The sequence below is a fragment of the Rhinopithecus bieti genome, unplaced genomic scaffold (genome assembly GCF_001698545.2).
Source record: "Rhinopithecus bieti isolate Rb0 unplaced genomic scaffold, ASM169854v2 scaffold_5260, whole genome shotgun sequence".
Taxonomy (NCBI): domain Eukaryota; kingdom Metazoa; phylum Chordata; class Mammalia; order Primates; family Cercopithecidae; genus Rhinopithecus; species Rhinopithecus bieti.
This window is the reverse complement of record NW_016805896.1, coordinates 5,016,507-5,039,794: the sequence shown is the minus strand read 5'-3', so window position 1 is coordinate 5,039,794 and position 23,288 is coordinate 5,016,507. Positions and strand designations below refer to the sequence as shown.

Sequence of the window (23,288 nt, the reverse complement as noted above, 5' to 3'; positions counted from 1 at the left end):
ATTCAGTTAAGAAGTCTTGTGATGTTAGTTTGTATACTTCCCATGAAGAAACCATAAGATTCATATCCTTGTTTATATATTAGCTAAAGCGAAAACTTGCATAAAGGGATGCCTTGCTAAAGATTAGCCTTCAGGTAGATTCAGGACTCCAGGCCCCACCATTCAGTTCTGTGCTACATGTCATACCAAATTACCACAGGATGACGATACAAGAATTTGTCTTATCCAAGGACATGGATGTCTCTGCTGATTTGGAAAACAATGCTTCATTTTACTCAAGATAAGAGTGAAAAAGAAAAAATGTGATGTAATTGAATCACAAAATGGAAATCATTTAACAATGATAACAGTGGGAACAATTGTCTTTCAGCAATTCTATTGTGCATGCTTCTGATGATCATGCTGCTAAAGCCTGCTTTTACATCTTGGAATACACAAAACTTAGTTTCAGAAATGTTAAATTCAGGAATTAAGATAGCCCTGTATGCTTGGATAAAGCCACTCAAAAGGCTTTTCTCCATTTTAATTGTGACATAGGAGACTCCTTCCGCTGGTTAAAGTTACTTGGTGTTAATAATAAATGTGGATTTGCAACTTGAATTAAAGGAAAAGGACAAACTTTGTATTTATCATGTGTATTTTTCAATCTAGTTCAGACGACTGTTTTATAAACATATTTAGCAAACCAGTTCCTTGAAAATATGTCAGTTTTTCTCAATCACTTCAATTTTCTCTGAACTAAGGGCCCATGGATTTTCCATAGTTATAATTATTAAGAGAGCCAATGGGTTCAATTTCCATTAAAATGTTTCAAACCTTTAGCATCGCAAGTCCTCTTTCCTCTACTATTAGAGGAAAAGTAATTGGCAAAATTAATGACAATTACATTAAAAGTAATGGCAAAAACTGCAATTACTTTTGCACCAACCTAGTATTTCACCAACGCATCCCTCAGATGCTAGGCCATTGCTCCGTGCTCCTTGCCCTCACCACTTGATGTTATTAGCCACTTTGTTTCTGGACCTCTTTCCTCCTCACTTGAATATTTTCAAAATTTTCTTCCTATTACTGCTTCTTAGACCTATTTTTGCAAGATTAGTACATGAGATAATTTTTAGTTCTCATGAACTGATGAACATTTATGTGCTTTAGTACATACATGTATCTTATGTTTTTAAAAATGTATAACCAGTATACTAGTTTAATTTTACCTTAGATCCTACTGTTTAAGGGGATAAAAATGCACTCTTCGGCTGACCTAAATCCATCCCTTTCTTCAAATTTTGTGAGCTGCTAGATTAAATAGTATCCACTTTTTCACAACTCAGCCTCTCAAAACTACAAAATTGCTTTATTCCCAAGGAGTTTGGTACTCCAGTATTACATGGTAGCTGAAACAGTAGAACTAAGCACTGAATTTTTTTTGTTAATGGTATTGTTCATCTTTGAAGAAGAATACAGTCAGTATAGATTCAATTGTAAGGCAATGATGCAATCTCACCCTGTGTCCTCTTCCCATCATTCTAAGCACACTCTAGTTATTTCTACTGCTCTTTCTTGACCTTTTCTTAATTAAGGTTGTCACAAATAAATCTCCAAAGAGAAGAGCTCAGAGTTTGTCACTACCAGCCATTTTCCCTACTCAAGTGATTCATCATATTGACTTGATGGTTACTTAAGACCATAAATCTGTCTCAGCAGAGACACCTTGCATCTGCTTGATGAAAGCTAAATGTGATTTGTATTTTGAAAACAAAGCAGAATTTAAGACCAACCAATCAATGAAGGGGGCTTTGTTTTAATAGCTGCACCCTCCGTATTTCTGATAGTTTTTTTCTATCCTTAAAAAATTCCAACTTTTTCAAATTTCTTATGTTTTCTTCCCTTTTCTTTATGTTTTGTTAGATCCTAACAATTCCTCACAGCTGTCATGATTCTATAAGTAATGTAATGACCTCTTACCTCCTTTAACGTCATTGTAGCTACAATGCTTTACCATCAAGTCACAGTGAGACATATAATAATAGTAATAATAATCGTGTTTGTAAAACACTTACCTCATACCAAGCTCTATGTTCAGAGCTTTGTATACATAATTTCTCCTTAAAGTAGTCCTTAAATTAGTTCTTAAAGTAAGCCCATGGAGTAAATAAGATCATCCACCTTTTATAGATAAGTAAAGGTATCATTTTAGAGAGCTTACCTGACTCTCCCATAGTCCCACAGCTATAAAAATTGGGACAGAGATTTTAACCATTATCCATCCAAGTTCATAACCACTGTGTTTCATCACCTTTTTTAAAGTCTGCATCAACACATGCCTTTCAGGATCTTTTGTGGATACCTCCTTCACACTGCATCCTCCACGTATTTACTGAGACTGCATATCTTATTCTAGTGTTTTTATTTGATTTTAGCAAACATTTTGAGCACATACTAGTAACAGGAATGGTGATTCTTAAAAGTTACCTTTTATGTATGCAGTTCCTTGAGTTGTGACTTCTCACATTAATTGTAAGCTTCAAAAAGGGCAAGAGTTTTGTCTTCAGTTTCTTTTATCTCAACAGCTGGAGTATGAATACTACATTTTGTATTTATAAAATGCTTCAAAAATTACAGAACCTTTTTCCACAAATTATTTACTTTACTTCTCATAGTCCTAGAAGGTTGGATATGATTATTTCCATCTCACTGTTTAAAAAATATGAGCTTTGAGACATTAAGTGACTTATCTAAAGTCACATGCTAGTAAGTGCTTGCAAACAGGCCCTATGACACTGGGTCCCATCTATTTTCCACCCCATTCCTTAGCCTCCTTGTCTGTGCACCCTTCATGAGATGCTCCGCAAACAGGAACCTTATAGCCGTTCTCTATGAGAAGCTTTGTTTTTGCCGTTATTCAGACATAATCCTGATTAACTCTATGTGGCGCTCTTCTACCCTATATTAACTACTTAACACGATGGGAAACTGACTTATTTGTAATAGTTGGCTACTAAAGAAACACTTATGTCATTGCTGGTTCTGATGTCAGATAAGTAAAATAAATAAACTGCAGCTCAGGGGAGAATTTCTGCTTCCTTCCTAATTCAACGAAGTTTTAAAAGCCTTAATAATTTGTGTGCGTCTTCTTCATTGCAGGAGAAGGAGTCTGAAAATGTGATACAGTAGGCTTTTACTACCTGTCCCCAAAGCTTGTCAAGTGCCTGGGCTTGCTAGTTTATAGCCAGGGTCTGTAGTGGACCAACCAAATGATTTGAAACCAGCCCAGAACTTCTATCTCTAACCATTGTCACTTGATTAGACACCTGATGTCATATGACTAGGTTAAAATTGTTCTGCTTATATTTTTCTCAAGTACAAGAAAGTGTACATTTGTGTTGCCAATAGATTTCTTGTTAAGTGGATTAATAATCCATCTAGTTTAAAATTGTTCCACAATATTTTATGCTTTGGGGAAAAAAGATGTCTAAGAATGCCTATTTCAGAATTTCATTTACAAGGTCTAAATTTTAATTAACTTGCATGCTTAAAACTCTTAAATAGATTCCTATTGGACCTAGTTTACAACCTAGACCACTCACCATGGTGTACAAATCTGCATGTAACTTAGTCCTTGCCTATTCCTTTCTCAGCCTCAGATCTCTTGGGGTTCTCCCATTCAATCACTACATTTATTCATGTCAGTTTTTGATCAATTCCTCCAACGAACCAAGTTCTTTCCTGCCTCAAGACCTCAATACTAGTTCTCCCCTCTGTCTGGAACATTCTTTCTCATTTCACCCCTACTATATGCACATGAACTTGCTTGTCTAGCTTCCAATCTTAGATTAAAGACACTTCCCCCAATAGGTCTCCTATATTAGTCTCTATTATAGCATACTATTTTTATTTTCTTCTTATCAGCTGCAATCATGGTTTGGTTGGTTGGCTGGTTAGCCGGTTGGCTGGTTGGCTTGTTGGTTGGTTGGTTGGTTGGTTGGCTGGCTGGTTAGTTTGTTGGTTGGTGGCTGGTTGGTTGACTCGCTACTTACTGTATCTTCAGTGGGGCGGGGACCCTCTCCAACTTGTTCACCACCTTATCTCTGACATCTAGCACAGTGCCAGGCACATAGTAGGTGCTCTATAAACATCTGTTGATATTGTAGAATATCAGTAGTGCTGTAGCTAAAAAATTCCATCTTACCCTAAACAAAATTGTTAGGAGTAGTCAGAAACTTTACTAGCAAAATTAGAATTTTTACTATTTAAAAAAATCACTGTTATAGAGTAGCACTTAAATTGAACATTTAGGATAGGAGTATAAAATAGATGAAAAATTAAAGTATTAAGCTTTGTGTAGAGGGTAGACATGGGCAAAGTAAGCACCAGCAATTCACTGATATGGACAGAGCAACTAATAGGGTGTTCTAAAATTTTTTTTTAAACTTAAAGTGATAATTGGGCAAGAATTTTTTTAATTTTAATGCCCCCTCTATTCTTCATCTTTGTATTAGTTTGCTAAGAATGCCAAAACAAAATGCCATACTTGATGGCTTGAACAGCAGAAATTTATTTTCTTACTGTTCTGGAGGCTGGAAGTCCAAGACTAAGGTGCCAGCTTGGTTGGTTTCTCCTGTCCTTGACTTGCAGAGGGACACCTTCCTGCTGTGCCCTTAAATAATCTTTTCTCTCTACCCCAGTGTCTCTTCCTCTCCTTAAAAGAACATCAGTCCTATGAGATTAGGGCCCCACACTATGAACTCATTTAACTGTAATTAAAGGCCCTATCTCCAAACATAGTCACATTCTAAGGTACTGGGGGTATTCATATGCTTTAGCATATAAATCCTGGGGGAGACACAGTTGAATCCATAACCCACTTCACTACTGAATCCACTGAATTGTATGCCTTTAATATTTTTAATGTATAGGTCAAAATTTGACTGACTGTCTTTAATACATTTTGTTGATTTTGAAAATGTGAGTTTACTGCAATCTTTTGAAAAGAAATTATAATCTGTTGAAAGAAAAAAAAGAAGAGTTATCTACACTTAGTGTCTCTTTTATACGAGTTTTCATTTCCTGTTAACATAACTCCTTTTCTTTAGTAAAATTTTTAGGAACTTCAATTATTGAACTGGACTTCTGAGAAAGATATTTCCTTAGAATCCTGGAAATATAAATCTAAAGACTGTCACATCAGGAACAGTTGGAATAGAAGGAAATGGGGGAGTCTGAGAGTTTTTAGAAGGTAGAATGTATGACCTTGACTGTAACACAGGGGGTTATTGAAGTCAGGGTCTCGATAAAGGAGTTTAAAGGTCTCCCTTAAGGAAGCCATTATTGTGGTAAACTTTTATTGTTATCCATGAAGATTGCCATTTCATGCTTTCCTGTCTTTTTTTGTTGTTCCAAACCACTGAGGGCCACTACACTAAGCTTTGAGAGTTACTTTCTTTCCCCATTCTCTAGTCCCATAAAACCACTTCTCGGTCCCCATTGTCACTTTGTTCCTTTCTACCCTGACTCTCTTGAGCTCGCTGACTCCTATAATGCCACAAAAAGTGCTCTATTCCCTTAGCATTTTGCTCTAAACCAACTGCCAAAGATAGGAAATAATCTAATAAAGCAATCTTCCATTTAAGTTAACTAATAATGCTTTCTCAGGCACTAATCCTTTTAATAGAAGAGTAGTATATGAAACTCGATGGCCTTCTAAATTAATTTCTAGTGATAAATTTCCCATCACTATCCAGAGTAGTAGAAAAAAATATGAAAAGAAAATATAGAAACATTTATATATGCTTTTGCTTTTACATTTATATATGCTATATGCTTTGGATCACAGTATTTTCTGGTTGACTACCCTAAACTGGAAAGCAGAAAAGGCCCAGAAAAAAAATCAAAGGAGTGTGAACAAACCCTGAGTTCCCAGAAATCTTTGCCAAATCACACTTTCACAAGCCCTAGCTCAGTTGGGGCCACTTGAGTTTCCTAGAATGCCACGTTGAAATCACTGGCAACAGACACTGGCCATGCATTTCAGGTAGGAAGTGGAGTGTTTTCAAAATAATGGATTTTCCTGCTCTGAAATGCAGTCAACACTGCAATCACTTTTTAATTCATCATAGTCTCGTAGCAAGACTACTGATTATAAAGTCCTGAAATGAATAGCTAGGGCTGGAGAAAGTGTTGGAATTGGTATTTATTTTAATGATTTAGGGATTATTGACCATTCATTTTCAACTATTTGTAATTGAAGTCTTGAAATAGAGAAATTTATCAGAGGAATGTTTCCTTCACCCTTGTGTAATTTGAACATGCTGAAATGGCACATGTAGACCCATAAATTGTTCATGTGCACAAAGGGGTAATATATCACACAGGCCCTCATTCACTCAGTGTTCGGGGAGGAAAGGCATCGAAGTATGAGTTATCGCTTGCTATACAGAATCCCATATCTTCACGTCTTACATTTCCAGGAAGCTTTTTAAAAACATAACCTTCATATTACTTACACTAGCTAGTCATTCATTTTAAAAGATACTTTTATCAGAAGTTTTTATCAAGGTTTTTAAAATTATTTATCAAAATACAAATGTTTCTGACAAAGTCACTTTCAAGGTGTCAAAGAGATCATGTTCCTGGGCCTGGAGCAATGGGCATTGTAATCTGCACACACTGTGTTGAATTAGATGTATAGTCCCTAATACATGAGCCAGAAATGACAAACATGTTAAAATCAAATTCGGTTGTCTCTTTGTGGGGTAGTTTGATGTCTAAAGAAAAGACAGTGTAACTTTTTCCTTTTCATTGAAGCTGTAATAAGGAATTCAGTTATTATTTTTAACCATTGCAGAATGCAGACATTGTTTTATAAAGGCAGACGTCTGCTTTAAAGCATCAGTTTTCCAGAGCTAACTCTGCCTTTGCTCTTAAAATTATTTTCTTACTCCAAATCTAAACTTGTGTACTGGATAAAATCTCAGTCCACTGGGATTGATACTATACATTATGTAAGCCCAATATCCGACAATTTTCTGTCTTAAGGGAATGTTTATATCTGTTAAATACGAAAAACGCTCTCTTTTATATCCTTTATATTTCGGCTTCATTTCACGTATTTGTGTTTTCCATTTTGTTTTCAAGATCTTCTAGATCCTTGATACTCAGTGTTGAACCAGTACACTGGACCAATATTGTCGACATTTCTTGGAAGCCTGTTAGAAATGCATTTTCTCAGGTCCCACCCTCCCAACTTCCCCTACCGTACCACCACAGAACCAGAAACTGCATTTTCACAAGATCCCTAGGTGATGTGCTTACACTTTAAAATTTGAAAAGCACTGCTCTAGATAATTGTCAGATGGCAGATGATATTTTGAAGGAGATGAGGATTACTAATGGATATGAACATGTTACTTAAAAGGCAAAATAATAATAACATTGTATTAACTAATATTTTTGAGCACCTCACATGTTCCAGGCATCATACTCTTTTGATGCTTTTTGCATATATTATCTCATTTGAGCAAAAGGAAAGATAAGCCTCTTTTTCTGAGGAAGGAGAAATCAGTTGTTAGATAGGGAAATCCAGGAATGTTCTAGTTATTTATTATAGCTCAGAGAAAAGGGCTAAGTCTAGAGTGGAAGTATGCACATGAAGACAGCTATAGCTTATATATATAAGGAGTATAGGCTAGAGCAGAGATAATGAAGACAGGAATGTCTTATGAATGACCAGGAAAAAAAAAAAAAAAAAACCTGTTATATAGTGGATTCAGCCAACCAGAGAAGAGCTATTTGAAAGTGACATAGCCAAAATGCTGGAAGAACATAATTACTCACTCATCTTCTCACTTCACAACAAAGGTTAAAACACTATGTTTCATGTTTACTCTATTTGTAAATGTACATATAAATGATATAATAGTATGTTACTTGATATGGATCTAAGTGATTACAATGAATAATTCTTACAACCTTAATATTGGCATAAGAGGGTGTCTTTACAATATGTATTTATGAGTTAATTTCTTTAAGGACAAGCTGTAAGTATAAGAATGGATGCAGAAGAATATGTTTATGAATGAGAGGAACTAGTTTCTGATCTTGATTCTGAACTGAAACATACCACAATAACCGATAAGCCAAACTACAACCAACTAGTCTGTTAACAAGATTAGTGCTATTGGTATGTTTCGTAGAATTATTTTTAATGGCACCCAGAACTTAGTCTTGAATGGAGGATTTCAGAGAATGAAGTTTTCTGAAATACAGAAGAATTAATAATGCTTCTATTTGCATTAGTTTTTAGGAACTCAGATCATCCTTATTCTAGTATGAATAGTTTCTGTAAATTTATAGGAGGCACTAAAAAATTCCATTAATGTCATTGGGAGTCACTACTATAATTCTGTTTCTCTGGAAGTAAATATAAAAGGCAGGTTATAAATAGGTAGTAATAGTATAGATGAGACTTGTATTAGTTACCTTATGCTGCATAACAAATTATCCCAAAAGTCAGTAGTTTAAAACAACAAACATTTATCATCTCAGAATTTTTGTAGGTTGAGACCCAGGTTTGGCTTAGCTAAGTCCTTCTGGTTCAAGGGCTTCCATGAGGTTGCAATCAAGATGTCACTTCAGGCTGTGATCTCATCTGAAGGCTCTACCAATGGGGATTCATTCATGTGGTAATTGGCTTGCTTGGGTTTCTCATCACCTACATCTTTCCGTAAAGGCTGCTTTATGACCTGACAGCTATTTTCCCACTAGACAGACCAAGAGAGCTAAAGAGAAAGCAAGCAAGCCCAAGATGGAAGCCATGGTCTTTTTATAATCTCATGTTGGAAGTGACATTCCATTCCTTCTGCCATATGCTATTCATTAGAAGCAGATTAGTAAGTCCAGGCCATCCTACAGGGGAGAAAATTACATGAGAATGTAATACCAGCAGGTAGGGATCACTGGACATTGACCACAATGATTTTTTTTCTTTCTTCTTGCTTTCATATTTTCTAACATGTTAATTTTGGACATGTGTTACTTGTGTAATAAGGAAAGAAAAAACATTAAAGGCAATAAAAGGAGAAATTCTTCTTGCATCAGATGTATTGATCAGAATAGTCACCTCTCTATGAGGCTTTCTTAGTAAGACAATTGAATTGACTGAAGACAGGATTTATTAATGACTTTCCTGACTACATACTAGATCATGTTACAAATTCAAGTCGAGATTGTTAATCTAACAGGGTTTTGTGTCACTTGCAAATTTTTTGCACTGAAACATTGAAATAGTAAAAACTCCTGGTGGTAATATGACTGCGGCAATGTTTCTCAGTTTCCTAACAGTCTCCTTCTTGCTCTGTTCTTAATAGCATGCTTGAGAGTTCAAACCGGCTTGATGAAGAACACAGGCTAATCGCCAGGTATGCGGCAAGGCTGGCAGCAGAGTCCTCTTCATCTGTAAGTAGTTGGAGTAAAAGAAGTCATCTATTGGCATCTGGGATCCTTGAATTTTATATGTCATGTTTATTGTTATAGCTGGTGCTGATTACCAGGACAATTTGTGCTAATTTATTGCACATGTGTTTGTTGCTATGTTTGTGGTGTCTTGGTGGTGAATTTACAGTTTAAAAATGGAAGACTTGAGAAACAAAACCATCCACAGTAGTGTGACCCTGGAGTCAAATTGGAATCCTCGCATGCCCCTTCACTCAGTGTCAACTCCATATGAAGGGCCGAGGAAGGGGGCAAGGACTGGTTGTGACTCCTTTAATGTATTTAAAGCAGGTGTGGTTAGTGAAAGCACTAAATTTAAGGTAGAGTAGTTGCAAGTGACGCTTAAAATATACCAGTAGAAATAATAAAGCTTTCTCCATTTGTGTCTGTCTCTGAGACAAAAGCAACTGTCAGCTCGACACATTGATTCGGAATTCATCTGTGCTGACTGAGGGTGAGTTGCAATTAGTGCGTCAAAAGGACAAAGAGTGGTGGGGAGCAAGTGAGGAAGCCATTGCCTGCACCTCTCACATCAGATGTTGCAGTTATCAGAGCCCTTCATGCTGAGCATTTAACCTAATGATCCCAGATGGGAGCTGCATAATGACCCATTGCATTAGCCCTGGCACGTGCTCTCTGTGATATCCACGACTGTAACACTGTTAGAAACTACCATGAGCAAGATGGAAGGGATCCAGGGCAGGCTAAAAGTGTGCTATGTGCCCCCAAAATCAGATGTGGTGAAACAAAGATGTAATTGGAGTATATGAAATTTTAAGGGACGTAAGTAAGAAGCAAACGTGTTAAAGAAAATCGAAATATAAAATCAGCTGAGAATATGGGAGAATTAGATTTTAGGACAAGCAACGCCTCCAGGAGTCACTTGAAAGTAAAAGCAAAACAGTTTCCAGAAAAACCTCTTTTCCAAGTTTTCTTGCCTTTATCCATGCATATACCTCTATAAACAGAGGCTATGGTATACCAAAATATGGGATTAGCAATGTGTGTCCCAGCTCTCCATGACCTCATGCAAAGCACTGCTTGTTTGAGTTCAGTCTCCTCGTCTGTACATAGGTGTAAATATGCTCATTATATATGTCAGTGCTGCCTGTTATTAGCATCCACTGAGACAGTAAAATGTATGAAAGTACTGCATAAACCAGCAATTACAAAATGGCAGCCTGCAGACCAAATTTGTCCCCCAGAAATGTTTTGTTGAGCCCTACAGTGTTTTCAATTCTTTATTAGATGTCAGGACTTACAAATCAGATGGCTTTCCTTGAAAGTCTGGATTTTCATCTTATCTTAAAAGACTGACCAGATCAAATGCATATTCCTTCTGACAGCAGGCAGCTGGAGTGGAGGCATTCCTCTGCTGATTCGGACAGGGCAAGCGTGTGGCACTTTGCCACAACCCTTACCCTGGCCCACCTCCCTCTCCCTCCCTTGGGTTACTTCCCTGCCCCTTTCAGCATTTGAGTTAGTGATCCCTGGCAGACTGCTAAATCTCCATGCACATGTTATTATTTATATATGCACTAACTTCTCCAGTCTTGTTCCATTTCTTTCTAGAGAACATTAGTAACTTGTGTTCCTTGCCTACATACACTATATATAACCTTTGTGGATCCATCATAGGAAAGATACCGTCCACACATTAATTCTAGTTCCTTTGTAAATCTCTTCATAACCACATATTAAGAATAGTATGATTAGCTGAATAAATCATGATTAGTAAAATGACAGTTAGAAATGAGATGGAAAGGTCATTTACTTGGGTCAATGTTTTTCTGTATAATTCCTGATCAATTAATATACATAGCAAAGCAATAACTGAAATTCACAACTGGCTCAGATAAGTTTCTACCATTTATCAATACATAAAGTATATGCCAGAAAAGGAAGTCTTATGTAATGAAATCAGAAGAAACTCTTGAACCACAAGTCAGTGCTGCCATATGCCAGAATTAGCTATCGAAAGTAATTTAGAATCTAAAATGTAGGACCTCAAAATTTCTTGTTAGCTACACAAGTCATTCTTTGCTGAAAAGAGGTGTGAATTAAAATGCATAGACAGCTTTATAAAAGCAAAACCTTTACAAAAGTTAATCTTTCCTACAGTTAGGTTTAAAAAGCAGGACAAGATTCTCTGCATCTGGCTTAGGCAACAGTTGCCATTTTAAAAGCTTTGCATTCTTCAGTAGAAAGATTAGTTGTGATTTTAAAATTTGTTTTAAAACAATAAAAATTAGTGTGGAGGGCCAGGTGTGGTGGCTCATGACTGTAATCCCAGCACTTTGGGAGGCCAAGGTGGGCGGATCACGAGGTCAGGAGATTGAGACCATCCTGGCTAACACGGTGAAACCCCGTCTGTACTAAAAATACAAAAAATTAGCCGGGTGTGGTGGTGGGCGCCTGTAGTCCCAACTACTTGGGAGGCTGAGGCAGGAGAATGGCGTGAACCCAGGAGGCGAAACTTGCAGTGAGCTAAGCTTGCACCACTGCACTCCAGCCTGGGCAACAGAGTGAGACTCCACCTCAAAAAAAAAAAAAAAAAAAAAAATTGGTCTGGAGGAATTTCCAAAATGTACTGTAAGGCAAAGAAAGCAAGATACATAATCTGACCCCATTTTTGTAAAACAAAGCAAGACACATAATCTGACCCCATTTTTGTAAAACAACACCAAATAAATCCTTGACTAAATATACATAAACACACACAGATATATATATATATGGTATGATATGATTAATGGTATCTATATTTATCTGAGAATGGAGAAAGCTATGACTGCATGTATACCAGTTGTTAAAGCTGATTGCATTACTGAAAATGATGGGCTGGAGCGGTGTGAAGGTAGAAGAAGCAAATCAAAGAATATACATGAATACGTGAATTCATCAATCTAAAATTACATGTGTGAATAAAGAAATACATAAAAGTTTGCTGATTAGAAGAATCAGAAAAGTAAGTCTTACTAACGATGACTTTAAAACTATATTTTTATTTATTTATTTTTGTGAGATGGAATCTCGCTCTGTCACCCGGGCTGGAATGCAGTGGCATGACCTCAGCTCACTGCAACCTCCACCTCAGGCTCAAGCGATTCTCCTGCCTCAGCCCCTCGAGTAGCTAGGATTACAGGTGTGTGCCATCAGGCCCAACGAATTTTTGAATTTTCAGTAGAGATGGGGTTTCCCCATGTTGGCCAGACTGGTCTCGAACTCCTGACCACAAGTTATCTGCCCGCCTCAGCCTCCCAAATTGCTGGTATTACAGGCGTGAGCCACCATGCCTGGCCTAAAACTATATTTCTAATTGTATATTACAGTAATTGAACAGTAACTCTAGAGAAAGCACCCTCTCAACAGTGCAACATCTTTTAAAGCCACCTATGATGAAAGAATAGGTACAATGAGGATAATGTGGCAAAAATAAAATCACTTCCCAAAAATTTTCAGTCAGAAAACTGAAAAATCATGTTTCCTACCTTTTGTGTATTTGCCTGCCAGAGAATTCTGTTCTGTCTTCCACTTGACAGATGTGCTCCGGATCCACAGAAAAGTTGGTCCACAGGAGAATGGCAATTGAATTTTATGTATTTGCTTTCTTTGTTTTGATAGAAATAGTTCCCTCCTCCTTGTCTGCATATCTCATAACTCGTGCCTTCCCAAATACATAGGTTCACATTCTCAATATGAAATCTTACAAACTACTTATTTTACAGCAGCCAACTCAGCAGAGAAGTGCTCCTGACATCTCTTTCACCATCGATGCGAATAAGCAGCAAAGGCAGCTGATTGCTGAGCTAGAAAACAAGAACAGGTGAGGCTTTGTAGACGTGCTGGCTTGTTTGATCAACGTGCGCATTCATTAATAACCTATGGTCGTGCTTTCAAGTTTCAGGGCTTTACACCCTGTATGCATACTCAAGGGAAGACACCTACAGTCAGTGATGCTCATTTCCAAAAAGCTGGTCTTTAGATCTTTAGAACTTCAGAAGCTTCATGAGAAAACTGCGTGTGCGTGTGTGTGTATAGTTCTGAGATGTCAATGCAATTAATGTTGCCCCTCTAGACGGTCTCACTTCCCTTTTGCTGACATACTTAATTTTGTTCAAGAGCTTCTAGTGCAGGAGGAGCCTCCTGGGTACTTGGTAGAAGGTGTCTCTACCACCCAGAAATAGGTAGGAGGCTCGCCGGAGAGAACCCCTGGAGAGACACCACCATCACCCAGTTACTCTATCCAAACATGCAGAGAGCTCCACCTGCAGCCCATCAGCAGGTTCTTCCTCTATTCAACACAGATTGACTCACAGTCCGCCTCCACGGCATACACCCCAAAAATTGTCCAGCTCATCTCCACCACCACCCAGTTCAGCCTGTCCTTTTCAAAAACATCAATCTTATGTTATTCCAGGTTTAAACCCTCTAATGTGTTCCCATCACACTTCAGTTAAATCCCACTCCTCTTACCGTGACCTGCAAGGTCCTACCTGACCTGATTCCCTCCAGCCATTCCAGCCTCAGCTCACTTTGCCCAGCACACTCCCGCCTCCCATGTCTTCCTCCTGTCTTACAGCCTTTGAACTTGTCATTCCCTCAGCCTAGAAAGCTCTTCCTCCGGGTCTCTGTGTGGATGGCTCCTTCTCATCACTGAGGTCTCAGCTCATCTATCACCTCCTAAAAGACCACCTGTCTCATCCTGCCTATTCGCCCCAGCCCAGAAACTAGTCTCAATTACATCCCCCTGTGTGTGGGGGGAGGGCGGCGGGGGGTGTTACTTATCACCGTCCGAAATAACCGTGTGTGTTTCTTTGTTTATTGTCTGTCTTCCCTGACTGAAACAGAAGTTCTCTGAGAACAGAGTCCGTGGCTAAATGGTCCCTGGAGCCCAGAACCAGGCCTGGCAATTGTAGAAGCTCAGTAGGCATACATTGAGTGAGAAAATGATGAATAGCTGAGTTAAGTCTCAAACTTGGTGCTGAGGAAACGCAACATGGAACAATTTGTACTAGGTTGGTGCAAACGTAATTGTGGTTTTTGGAATTATGTTTAATTACTTTTAATGGCAAAAAGCGCAATTATGTTTGCACCAACCTGACACATTCTAGTAACATGTTTTTTGAAACGGCACTAAAACATTTCCACGCTTAATCCCATTCTTAAACACTGATGTGACATTTGAGGTCGAACTGGTGGAGTAAAGGAGGAGGTTGTGATAATTATTTCATGCCTGTAAAGTTTAACCTGAGAATTTGGGGATAAATGATCAAAGTATTCTTTAAAGTTCTCAAGAAAGAATAAAAAGGAAGGTGCAAACTCTGGTTGGCACATTTTCATATTTTTTCTAGTAAGGAAAGCTTTTGGCTTAGTTGTCTTGAGACCTGGTTGTCATCATTAGGAAACCGCAAATTAGGATAGAAATAGCTTCATAAATGTGACACCATGACTCCATCACCTTTGAAACTACTGCTCTACTCTGAGCCCCGGGGAGATGTGCTCACATCAGAGCTGGAATAAAAAAATTAAAAAATTAAATTAAAAAAAAGTGTGTCACGTGATCCCTCTCAATGTAGCAAATAATAGGAGGAAAGAATTAAGAAGGGAAAGAGTAGACGCATAGTGAAGAATTAGAAAAAAACAGCCATACAAATTGGAAGTTGTTCAGGATAGTCACAAGTCTGTAAAATTACCTATTCTATTTTATATAACATTTATTATATCTACTATGTGCAAGCAATTGTGCCAAGTCAGAAACAAGCATTGAGAGTGGGAGCCAAGGCTTCAAATGAGCAAAGGCACTTAAAATAAGGTAGGAGAAAGAACCCACAGAAAGGAAAAGGGCAGTTGGGGGATGCAAGTAAAAGTGGGGACAGGCAGGCATTGGAGAAAGTGTATGAGCTGAGCTGGCAGGCAGAGGGCTCAAGGCAAACAGTGTAAAAGAACCATTGGACTTTGTGGTTCATGGAAGGCTTGTGTGAGTATTGATGACATTGATGGCAATGGGGAGTAGGAGAATGGAGGGGCCGTCCTCAAATGTACTGATACTTTACATCAATTCGGGCACTGGAAATATGGCAAGAAAAAGAAGCAAAATAAACCAGTTTTAAATTATTGACAATTAGACTTAATCCAAAGTTTCGGCTCTTTTGGAACAAAATATTATGGTTGATAACCTCAGCAAATGTTAGAATTGGAATGTAAAACAGTTTTGTTTTATTTTGGGGTTTTTTTTTTTTTTTTCAGTCCACAAAGTAAACCAATAATATATGGTGGGAGAGGTTTATTTAAAATGACTCAGAATTAACAGATGTCAGTAAGCCAGTCAGTGTCCCATAATAAGGCAACAGAAAGAGCTAAAGAAGAGAGGAGGAAAGAAGTGATAAAAACAACCATTGTATCTGCTATTGGAAGGCTATGCCAGCTTGAGGCCTGAATGAACACCAGAATTGAGGCCATTTTCTGAAGAAGGACCTAACTTTTCCTGTAGTCTGTTCATTTGGAGTTTCTACCAGACATCATTCCATAATCCCTTCTCCATCCCTTAGTCCCTTTTCTCTAAGACATATTATGATTGCTAACGAGCATGGAGCCATCCAATGGGGAAGGGACCACAGCTGGTATTAATAACATATGCCCACAGCTTCCAGGTGGCAGCAGTAAGAAACCTGGGTCTCTGTTTTGGGGAGTTGAAGCGAGAATAAGGACAACTTTAAAATACATTTAAAGTACATGTGTACAAATATAGCTTCATTTCGTCCTCAGAACAACTATTTAATGTAGGCAGATTGACTATTATCATCCCCATTCTACAGATAAAAATTTAAATGTGAGGTGTTATTTCTACTCTTTTTCCCCAACATGACCCACTTCACCATCATTGTGGTCTAGGTTATGTAGGGCAAACTTCATGGGGAAGGTGAGTTTTTAGGACATTTCAGGACAGTGAAATTTTGCAGTGAAAGTTCAGAGATAGAATTCCAGGTAAAAATACACACAGACTTTGAGAAAAGCAACAAGACACTTGCCAGGCTAGCACTGAGGAATCGAATAAAGAATAAAATGAAAACATCAGTATATGAAGCTTGTATACCAGACCAAAGGATTTTAATTCTATCCTGTCATGATGGACAGCAGTGGTCAGGCAAGTGACAGAATGTCCACATGTTTATGGCAAAGTAATCAGCTCACTAAATATACAGGTTGCATTTACAAGGGGTTGACCAGAAGTTGGTGGGAAGTGATGAGGAATTATGTTAGATAGATGGTTCCAGAAATAAAAATAAAGGAACCCAAAAAGGAGATGATTAGACAAAAGGCAAAATAGTGCTGAAATGTTAATTTACAAGATTCTATTACTCATTTCTAAACTTCCCATTAGGGATTCCAGATTTTCCAACGACAACCTTCACACAACTCAGATTTTACTAGCAATCCTCTTTTCTTTCACTCTCTTGTTGTTTCCTTCCTCCTATTCATCTGTCCCAATACAAAGAGAAGGGATAAAACGTCAAGGTCAAAAGGGGTGTTGTGGAATATCAAAAGGAGGTTAACCCTGACCAGAGTTTTCACAAGCTGCAGCATCAGGCCTACATCCCTTCTTAGAAAGAAAACACTAACAGAAATTCACAAGCTCACGAATATCTTATCTCGGTTGCGGTGTTAATTAACCTACAGAGCACTTTGTTTTCCCTTCCAATACTCTGCTTCCACTCAGGCATGGGGATAACACATTTGAGGGGAAAGCAGGACTTCTTCTGAGGAAATACCCCAGGGATATCTGCCTCCATATGGGTCTATTTCTGATACCAGAATCAGCAGGAAGCACCATGAAGGCCCCAATAACCCTGGTCATGCCTTAATATCACTCTTGTTGCTTGTTTCCTGAACACTTTTGGATCATACTCTCTAAATCCATGTCTTTAAGAACTAGAGAGAGAAAAAAGAAACAGGAGTGAGAAGCAGAAAGAGAGATACGTTCTGTCCCTGAGTTCTTTTGTGGGTTCCAGAGCTCCCCCAACCCATCTCTGATGAGCAGCAAGTGCATCCTGAGCTCATCTCTCTGAGTCAGCAGCCTGGTGCGCTCTAGACATCCCAGAGCCAAAAGCTCCTTCAGGTAATACTACTGCACCATGGAAAGCCACCCAGAGAACCCATGTCTCTAAGGTGACAACCCAGTAATCAGGTCTGTGAGTTTAAGGGGAGGATGGAGTTCCTCACTTCATTTAATGACTCTGTCTACCCCAGGTAATCACGGACATTTCAGCAATGATCTTTAGAAGATAATGGTCCCTTATAGCACCTTTGGTGGAGTCAATCAGTTAGTATTAGGAGTACCAGGAATCTTCAAATTATATTGTATAAGTCACAGCCTGTGTTGGCTAGACCCGGCAAAGCATGTACCAGAAGACTGAGGCAGGCTGATATATGTGGGCTTTCGGGCTAGCCAGCCTGGATTCACATCACCTCTGCCGTCTACTTGTTATTGAACTTGGGGAAATCTTTTAACTGGTCTGTGCCTGGATTCTCTCATTCATTAAACAGAGATAATAATGGTACCTATATGTAATAGAACTGTTATAGAATGAAATAAAATAATATTAAAGCAGACAGCAGAGTTCCCAGGTACAGACTAACTACTTGATGCATGTTATATAGCTCTTCTTATTTTTTCTTACCAGAGCTGCTGCTCTCTTTTCCTTCCTTGGACTAAATGGCTCTGTCATGTTTCTGTCTTTAGAATCAACAAAGAGAATAGCAGGAGTCATAGAATATCAGGGTGTTAGCCCTGGAGGAAATCTTGGAAATCCCACTGTACTGATTTTCAGGCTGAGCTCTATGGTATCCTGAGGGCTCTGCAGGGGCACCTGGGAGGGCACAGCAGGTCCCAGCAACACAGGGACTTGTCATCATTTCTTTAACCCCAGCAGCACCCCTCCCCTTAAACTGCCTGACATATTGGGTATCCATGGCATATTTCTTTTAAAGAAAGGATTCCTCCATGGAATCCCAAAGAGGAGAAGAAAAAAAAAGATTGAAAACCACTGAATTACAGTTCCATCTTCTCACCACACCCACGAAAGGTATAATGACTCACTAGTCATTAGCCTCCTGATTCTGGGGGTTTTGTGAAGCAAGCAGTTTTAAATCAGCCTTCCAAAATGGAAAGCCACTTCCTTGTCCACCAAATTCACCTTCCATTCGCAGTACTTTGCTCTATCCTACTGGCTCCTATGCCTTTTGTTGAGTAGGAAACTGACACCCCCAGCTCCCAAGAATACATGACTTAGAACACTGCTTAATGGCTTCTGACTCGCTCAGGGATAATTTGCCTTGCCACTCACATATCCTTTATGGCTAGCCTAATGCTCACCCAAATGCAGGGAAGCCCAGGCTCTGACATCAATAGTTGACTGACACATCTCACCTCCAACAGAGGTCACACTAATAGGACTCTATGTCACAGACTCAATTACAGTGAATCTTTTTAAAAGCACTTTCCTTCTAAGGTGGACTTCCCTGAGATCCATTGTTAAGGCTGAGAGATTTAAGAAAAAAAAAAAAAAAAGAGAGAAAGAATTTTGTCTAACTCAGGTCTTCTCAGATAAATTCAATATGAGAAGTCCCTTCTTGGTGAGAGAATGAGGTTACTTAGTTTTGTGAAATGAGCCCCATTTATCCTTATTTTCCCTTCAGGCTCCTCTTACTTCGTAGCTGCAGGTACTTCATGGTGGCAGAGTGTGATCATAAATAACAGGAAGATGCACTTTTGTCTCTTAAGCAGCACACTCCAAAGTCGGACACATTACCACTGCATTACATTACTTGCTAGAGAGATGACTGGGTCCTGGTGATTTAACTCAACGACATGCTGCAGAAGCTTCAAGGTTTGGATGTACTGGAAATGAAGTCAATCTTCCTGTCACCCACAGCACCCACAGCACCTAGCTGTAGTCAACGCCTCTTAAATACACTGGAATCTGTTGGTTAGGGAAGGTCGGTTCTGCTCCTAAACATAGGATGATCCTTTCTCCCTTTGTTCTGCTGGCCTTGATCTGCTCCGACGTTAGTGTCCTGAAAGCTAACTAACCTTGGTTTCTCACCTTCCTCCTCTCTCCCAAGAGAAATCTTACAGGAGATCCAGAGACTTCGGCTAGAGCATGAACAAGCTTCTCAGCCCACGCCAGAGAAGGCACAGCAAAACCCCACCCTGCTGGCAGAACTCCGGCTCCTCAGGTAAGAGAGCACCCACATCATCTCAGGGAATATATATGCGTGAGATCTTTGAGAAAGTCTAGCAGTGTCTAGCCAGAAAACAGTCCTCAGCTACCTTAGCTGCTGACGTTTGTTTTTTATTTTTGTTTTGTTTTTTGTTTTTTTTTTTTTCATAGCACACACCTAATTGCTGATATCTGGGGGATTTAGAGGGAAGCTGCTTATATTTTGTTCTTTCATTTGGTACAGGGAAAAGCAGTGTTTGTTTGTTTTGTTTTTGTTTTTTTGAGACGGAGTTTTGCTGTTGTTGCCCAGGCTGGAGTGCAATGGTGCAATCTCGGCTCACTGCAACCTCCGCCTTCCAGGTACAAGCAATTCTCCTGTCTCAGCCTCCCAAGTAGCTAGGATTACAGGCATGCGCCACCACACCCAGCTAATTTTTTTGTATTTAGTAGAGGCGGGGTTTCACCATATTAGTCAGGCTGGTCTCGAACTCCTGACCTCAGGTGATCCACCCGCCTCAGCCTCCCCAAGTGCTAAGATTAAAGGCATGTGCCACCACACCCGGCCAGCAGTGTTCTTTAGATCAAAAACAACATGTCTCACTAGGAACAATTTGAACTCAGCACTTTTTAGAAATAACCAGTTAAATAAACATCACAGGTTTTTAAATGTAGACATTTACTCCAACTCTAAAAGGAGTCTGATTTTTTCTCAGTCTTGGTCTCCAATATCTTTATATTCAGGTCTTTAGTGTTAGGCATCATACCTTCTTGTACTGTAAGTGAATGTAAAAGACTAGTCTTGTTTAGCCTGTCATCATAAAACACTTGAGTTAGAAGGGACTGTAGAAGTCATCTTATTACCTGTGAAGGGTCTTGACTACGAAGTTGTCCAGGGTCTTGGCATTTTGAATAAAGAACTGGACAGAACGCACAAACGAAGCAAAAAAAGAATGAAGCAACGAAAGCACAGATATATTGAAACAAAAGTACACTCCACAGAGTAGGAGCCAGCTCCTGTAAGTGGTTCAAGAGCCCTGGTTACAGAGTTTTCTGGGGTTTAAATACCCTCTAGAGGTTTCCCATTAGTTACTTGGGTACACCCTGTGTAAATGAGCACTTGGCCCAGGACCACTCTGATTGCTTGCAGGAGGCAACCAATCAGAGGCTGAAGTGAAGTTGCAAAGTTACATCCTATGCAAACATTTGATTGGTTGCAGGAGGGGACCAATCAGAGGCATTTTCTATTATTCATCTGCCTCGCCGTACAAAGGGAGTAGCCTCTGATCCTTTTGTTACTTGGGTGGGAAAGGTGAGGTTTTCCTTTTCATTCAGTTCTAGGAAGTCGGTACAAATCGGCGTTAGTTTCGCTGCCTCCAGACCCTATTCTTCTGCCTCAATCAGATTCTGCCGCTGCATTTCAGTGCACTTCTCAGAGTCAGAAGCTAGGGAGTAGCAGGCCTTGGAAAAGAAATGTGGTTTCTCCTACTACTACCACGCTGCAAAATGAAAGTCTTGCTGTGGGCTCCATTTCAGACTAGCTTCATACCATGCCTTGAATAAGGCTGGTATTCCAGTGTATTTATGTGGCAAACAACACGATACTAAATTCAAAGACATTCCCTCATGTAAGTATCATACTGATCTTTCACAAGGCACCTGTAGTTGGAAAGTATTGATTACATTCTTTTTTTTTTTTTTTTTTCTTGAGATGGAGTCTCACTCTGTCGCCCAGGTTGGAGTGCAGTGGCGCGATCTCGGCTCACTGCAACCTCCGCCCCTCCAGGTTTAAGCAATTATCTGCCTCAGCCTCCGGAGTAGCTGAGTAGCTGGGATTACAGACGCGTGCCACCACGCCCGCCTAATTTTTGGAATTTTTTTTTTTTTTTAGTAGAGACTGGGTTTCACCATCTTGGCCAGGCTGGTCTTGAACTCCTGACCTCGTGATCCACCTGCCTCAGCCTCCCAAAGTGCTGGGATTACAGGCGTGAGCCACTGTGCCCGGCCCATTCTTTTCATCTTTCAGTTTGGGTGCCAAATATGTTCCAGGTATATCTATAACTCTGAGTCACACTTTTTATAGTAAGTACAGATGCCTCTTCGCAGAAACCCTTGTCAGAATTAGTCCCGTTTTCTTCCGCCATACAAAAAGACAAAATGAAGCAGGTTCTTTATGACTATGGATTTTACCAAGTTCCTGTTGGTTGCATGGATGTTTCCGGGGACTCTATCTTTGCTCTGCTCTTCAGACTCTGTAACACCTGAGCACAGCAGAGCTTTGTTTTTCGTTAATGCATACTTTCATTTTTGTCTTAAAACCACAACGAACTTTCTAAACGATCATGTTTCCCTTTCCCTTTTCACTTTCGCCACAAGAAAACTGAAAGCTGAGTCACAGCCAGAACTGACAATGAATAGGAATGACAGGCATTTCTATGCGCTCATCTGACACTTTGCTGCATACTAACTCTGCATACACTGTCCCATATAATTGCTATAACAAACCTAGGAGATAGGCAGTGTTATGCTACTCCTTTAATAGATAAGGAAACTGAGATTCACAGAAGTCACATAGAAGTTGCAGATATCATACCTTTCACTTAGTGTATATATTTATGTATTTATATATGATATATAACGAGAAATTTTTTTCGTAAAAAATTTGTATAATTGTGTGTAATTTATGTATATATTTTCTAAGAAAAAAATTATCTTGTATGACCATGATACCATCTTCAATTCAGGAAAGTTAATGTTGATATATTGTATTCAATATAAACCCTTATTAAAATTTTGACAATTGTTCTAACACTGTTCTAAAAGAAAGTAGGTTTTAACGGCTGGGCGCGGTGGCTCACACCTGTAATCCTAGCACTTCGGGAGGCTGAGGCGGGCGGATCACACCTACAGTTTTAGAAGGTTGCTTTAACCCTCTTCCCAAAGTGCTTCTGTGGCCAAAGGGCCAAAATTACAGAACATTATCAAGAAGAGAACTGGAAAGAAATCAGAAACATTATCTGCTCTTGTGCCAAGGACTACTGTGGATGTACCTGGAACACCATACACAGACAAGGTCAAAAAAAAAAAAAGGAGAAAGAACACCTCCTGGATTTGTCACTGAGGAATATTCTTGAATGGGGCAAGACTTGAAATTCGAATGCTTCAACCCAGGAAGACAAAGACTAAAATAACATACCATTAAAGCACATAAAATTACAATGTTTCTCATACTCTGGATTCAGAAAAGAACCAATTTTAAAGGAAATTTAAAGAAGGATTGCTTCAAGAGTAAGCAGTTCTTACTCTTGTAAGGATTGCTTGTAAGTGGCAATAATAGTTAAAAATATAAATTTAAATATTTATATTTTTTAATTATAAAGTTAAAAATATCAATTTATTCAAAAAGAATTGAGAAATGTTTATAACTTTTAAATTCATAATACATTATAGAAGAAGCCTGTAAGAAAGTAAATTAGAAATGACCCCCACTGCTTTGGGAGGCAGAGGCAGGAGGAGCTCTTGAAGCCAGGAGTTCAAGACAAGCCTGGGCAACATAGTGAGAAACTACCAAAAAAAAAAAAA

The 23,288-nt window shown here is 39.0% G+C and overlaps 1 protein-coding gene across 29 annotated transcripts in view; it reads left to right on the top strand.

The window, feature by feature from the left end:
• Nucleotides 1-23,288, top strand: part of DTNA (dystrobrevin alpha) — a 419,414-nt gene that overhangs the window by 365,198 nt on the left and 30,928 nt on the right. For 23 of the 29 annotated variants that reach the window (XR_001886016.1, XM_017874053.1, XM_017874045.1 and 20 more), the window contains 3 exons: nucleotides 9,363-9,450; nucleotides 13,215-13,312; nucleotides 19,612-19,725. Coding sequence is in view for 26 of the 29 variants with exons in the window: in XM_017874053.1 (XP_017729542.1) it covers nucleotides 9,363-9,450; nucleotides 13,215-13,312; nucleotides 19,612-19,725 (300 nt within the window). In the remaining 3 variants the exon portion in view is untranslated. Of the gene's footprint in view, nucleotides 1-9,362; nucleotides 9,451-13,214; nucleotides 13,313-19,611; nucleotides 19,726-23,288 lie in introns of those variants that run through there. The other 6 variants (XM_017874046.1, XM_017874038.1, XM_017874042.1 and 3 more) reach the window with 3 other exon arrangements.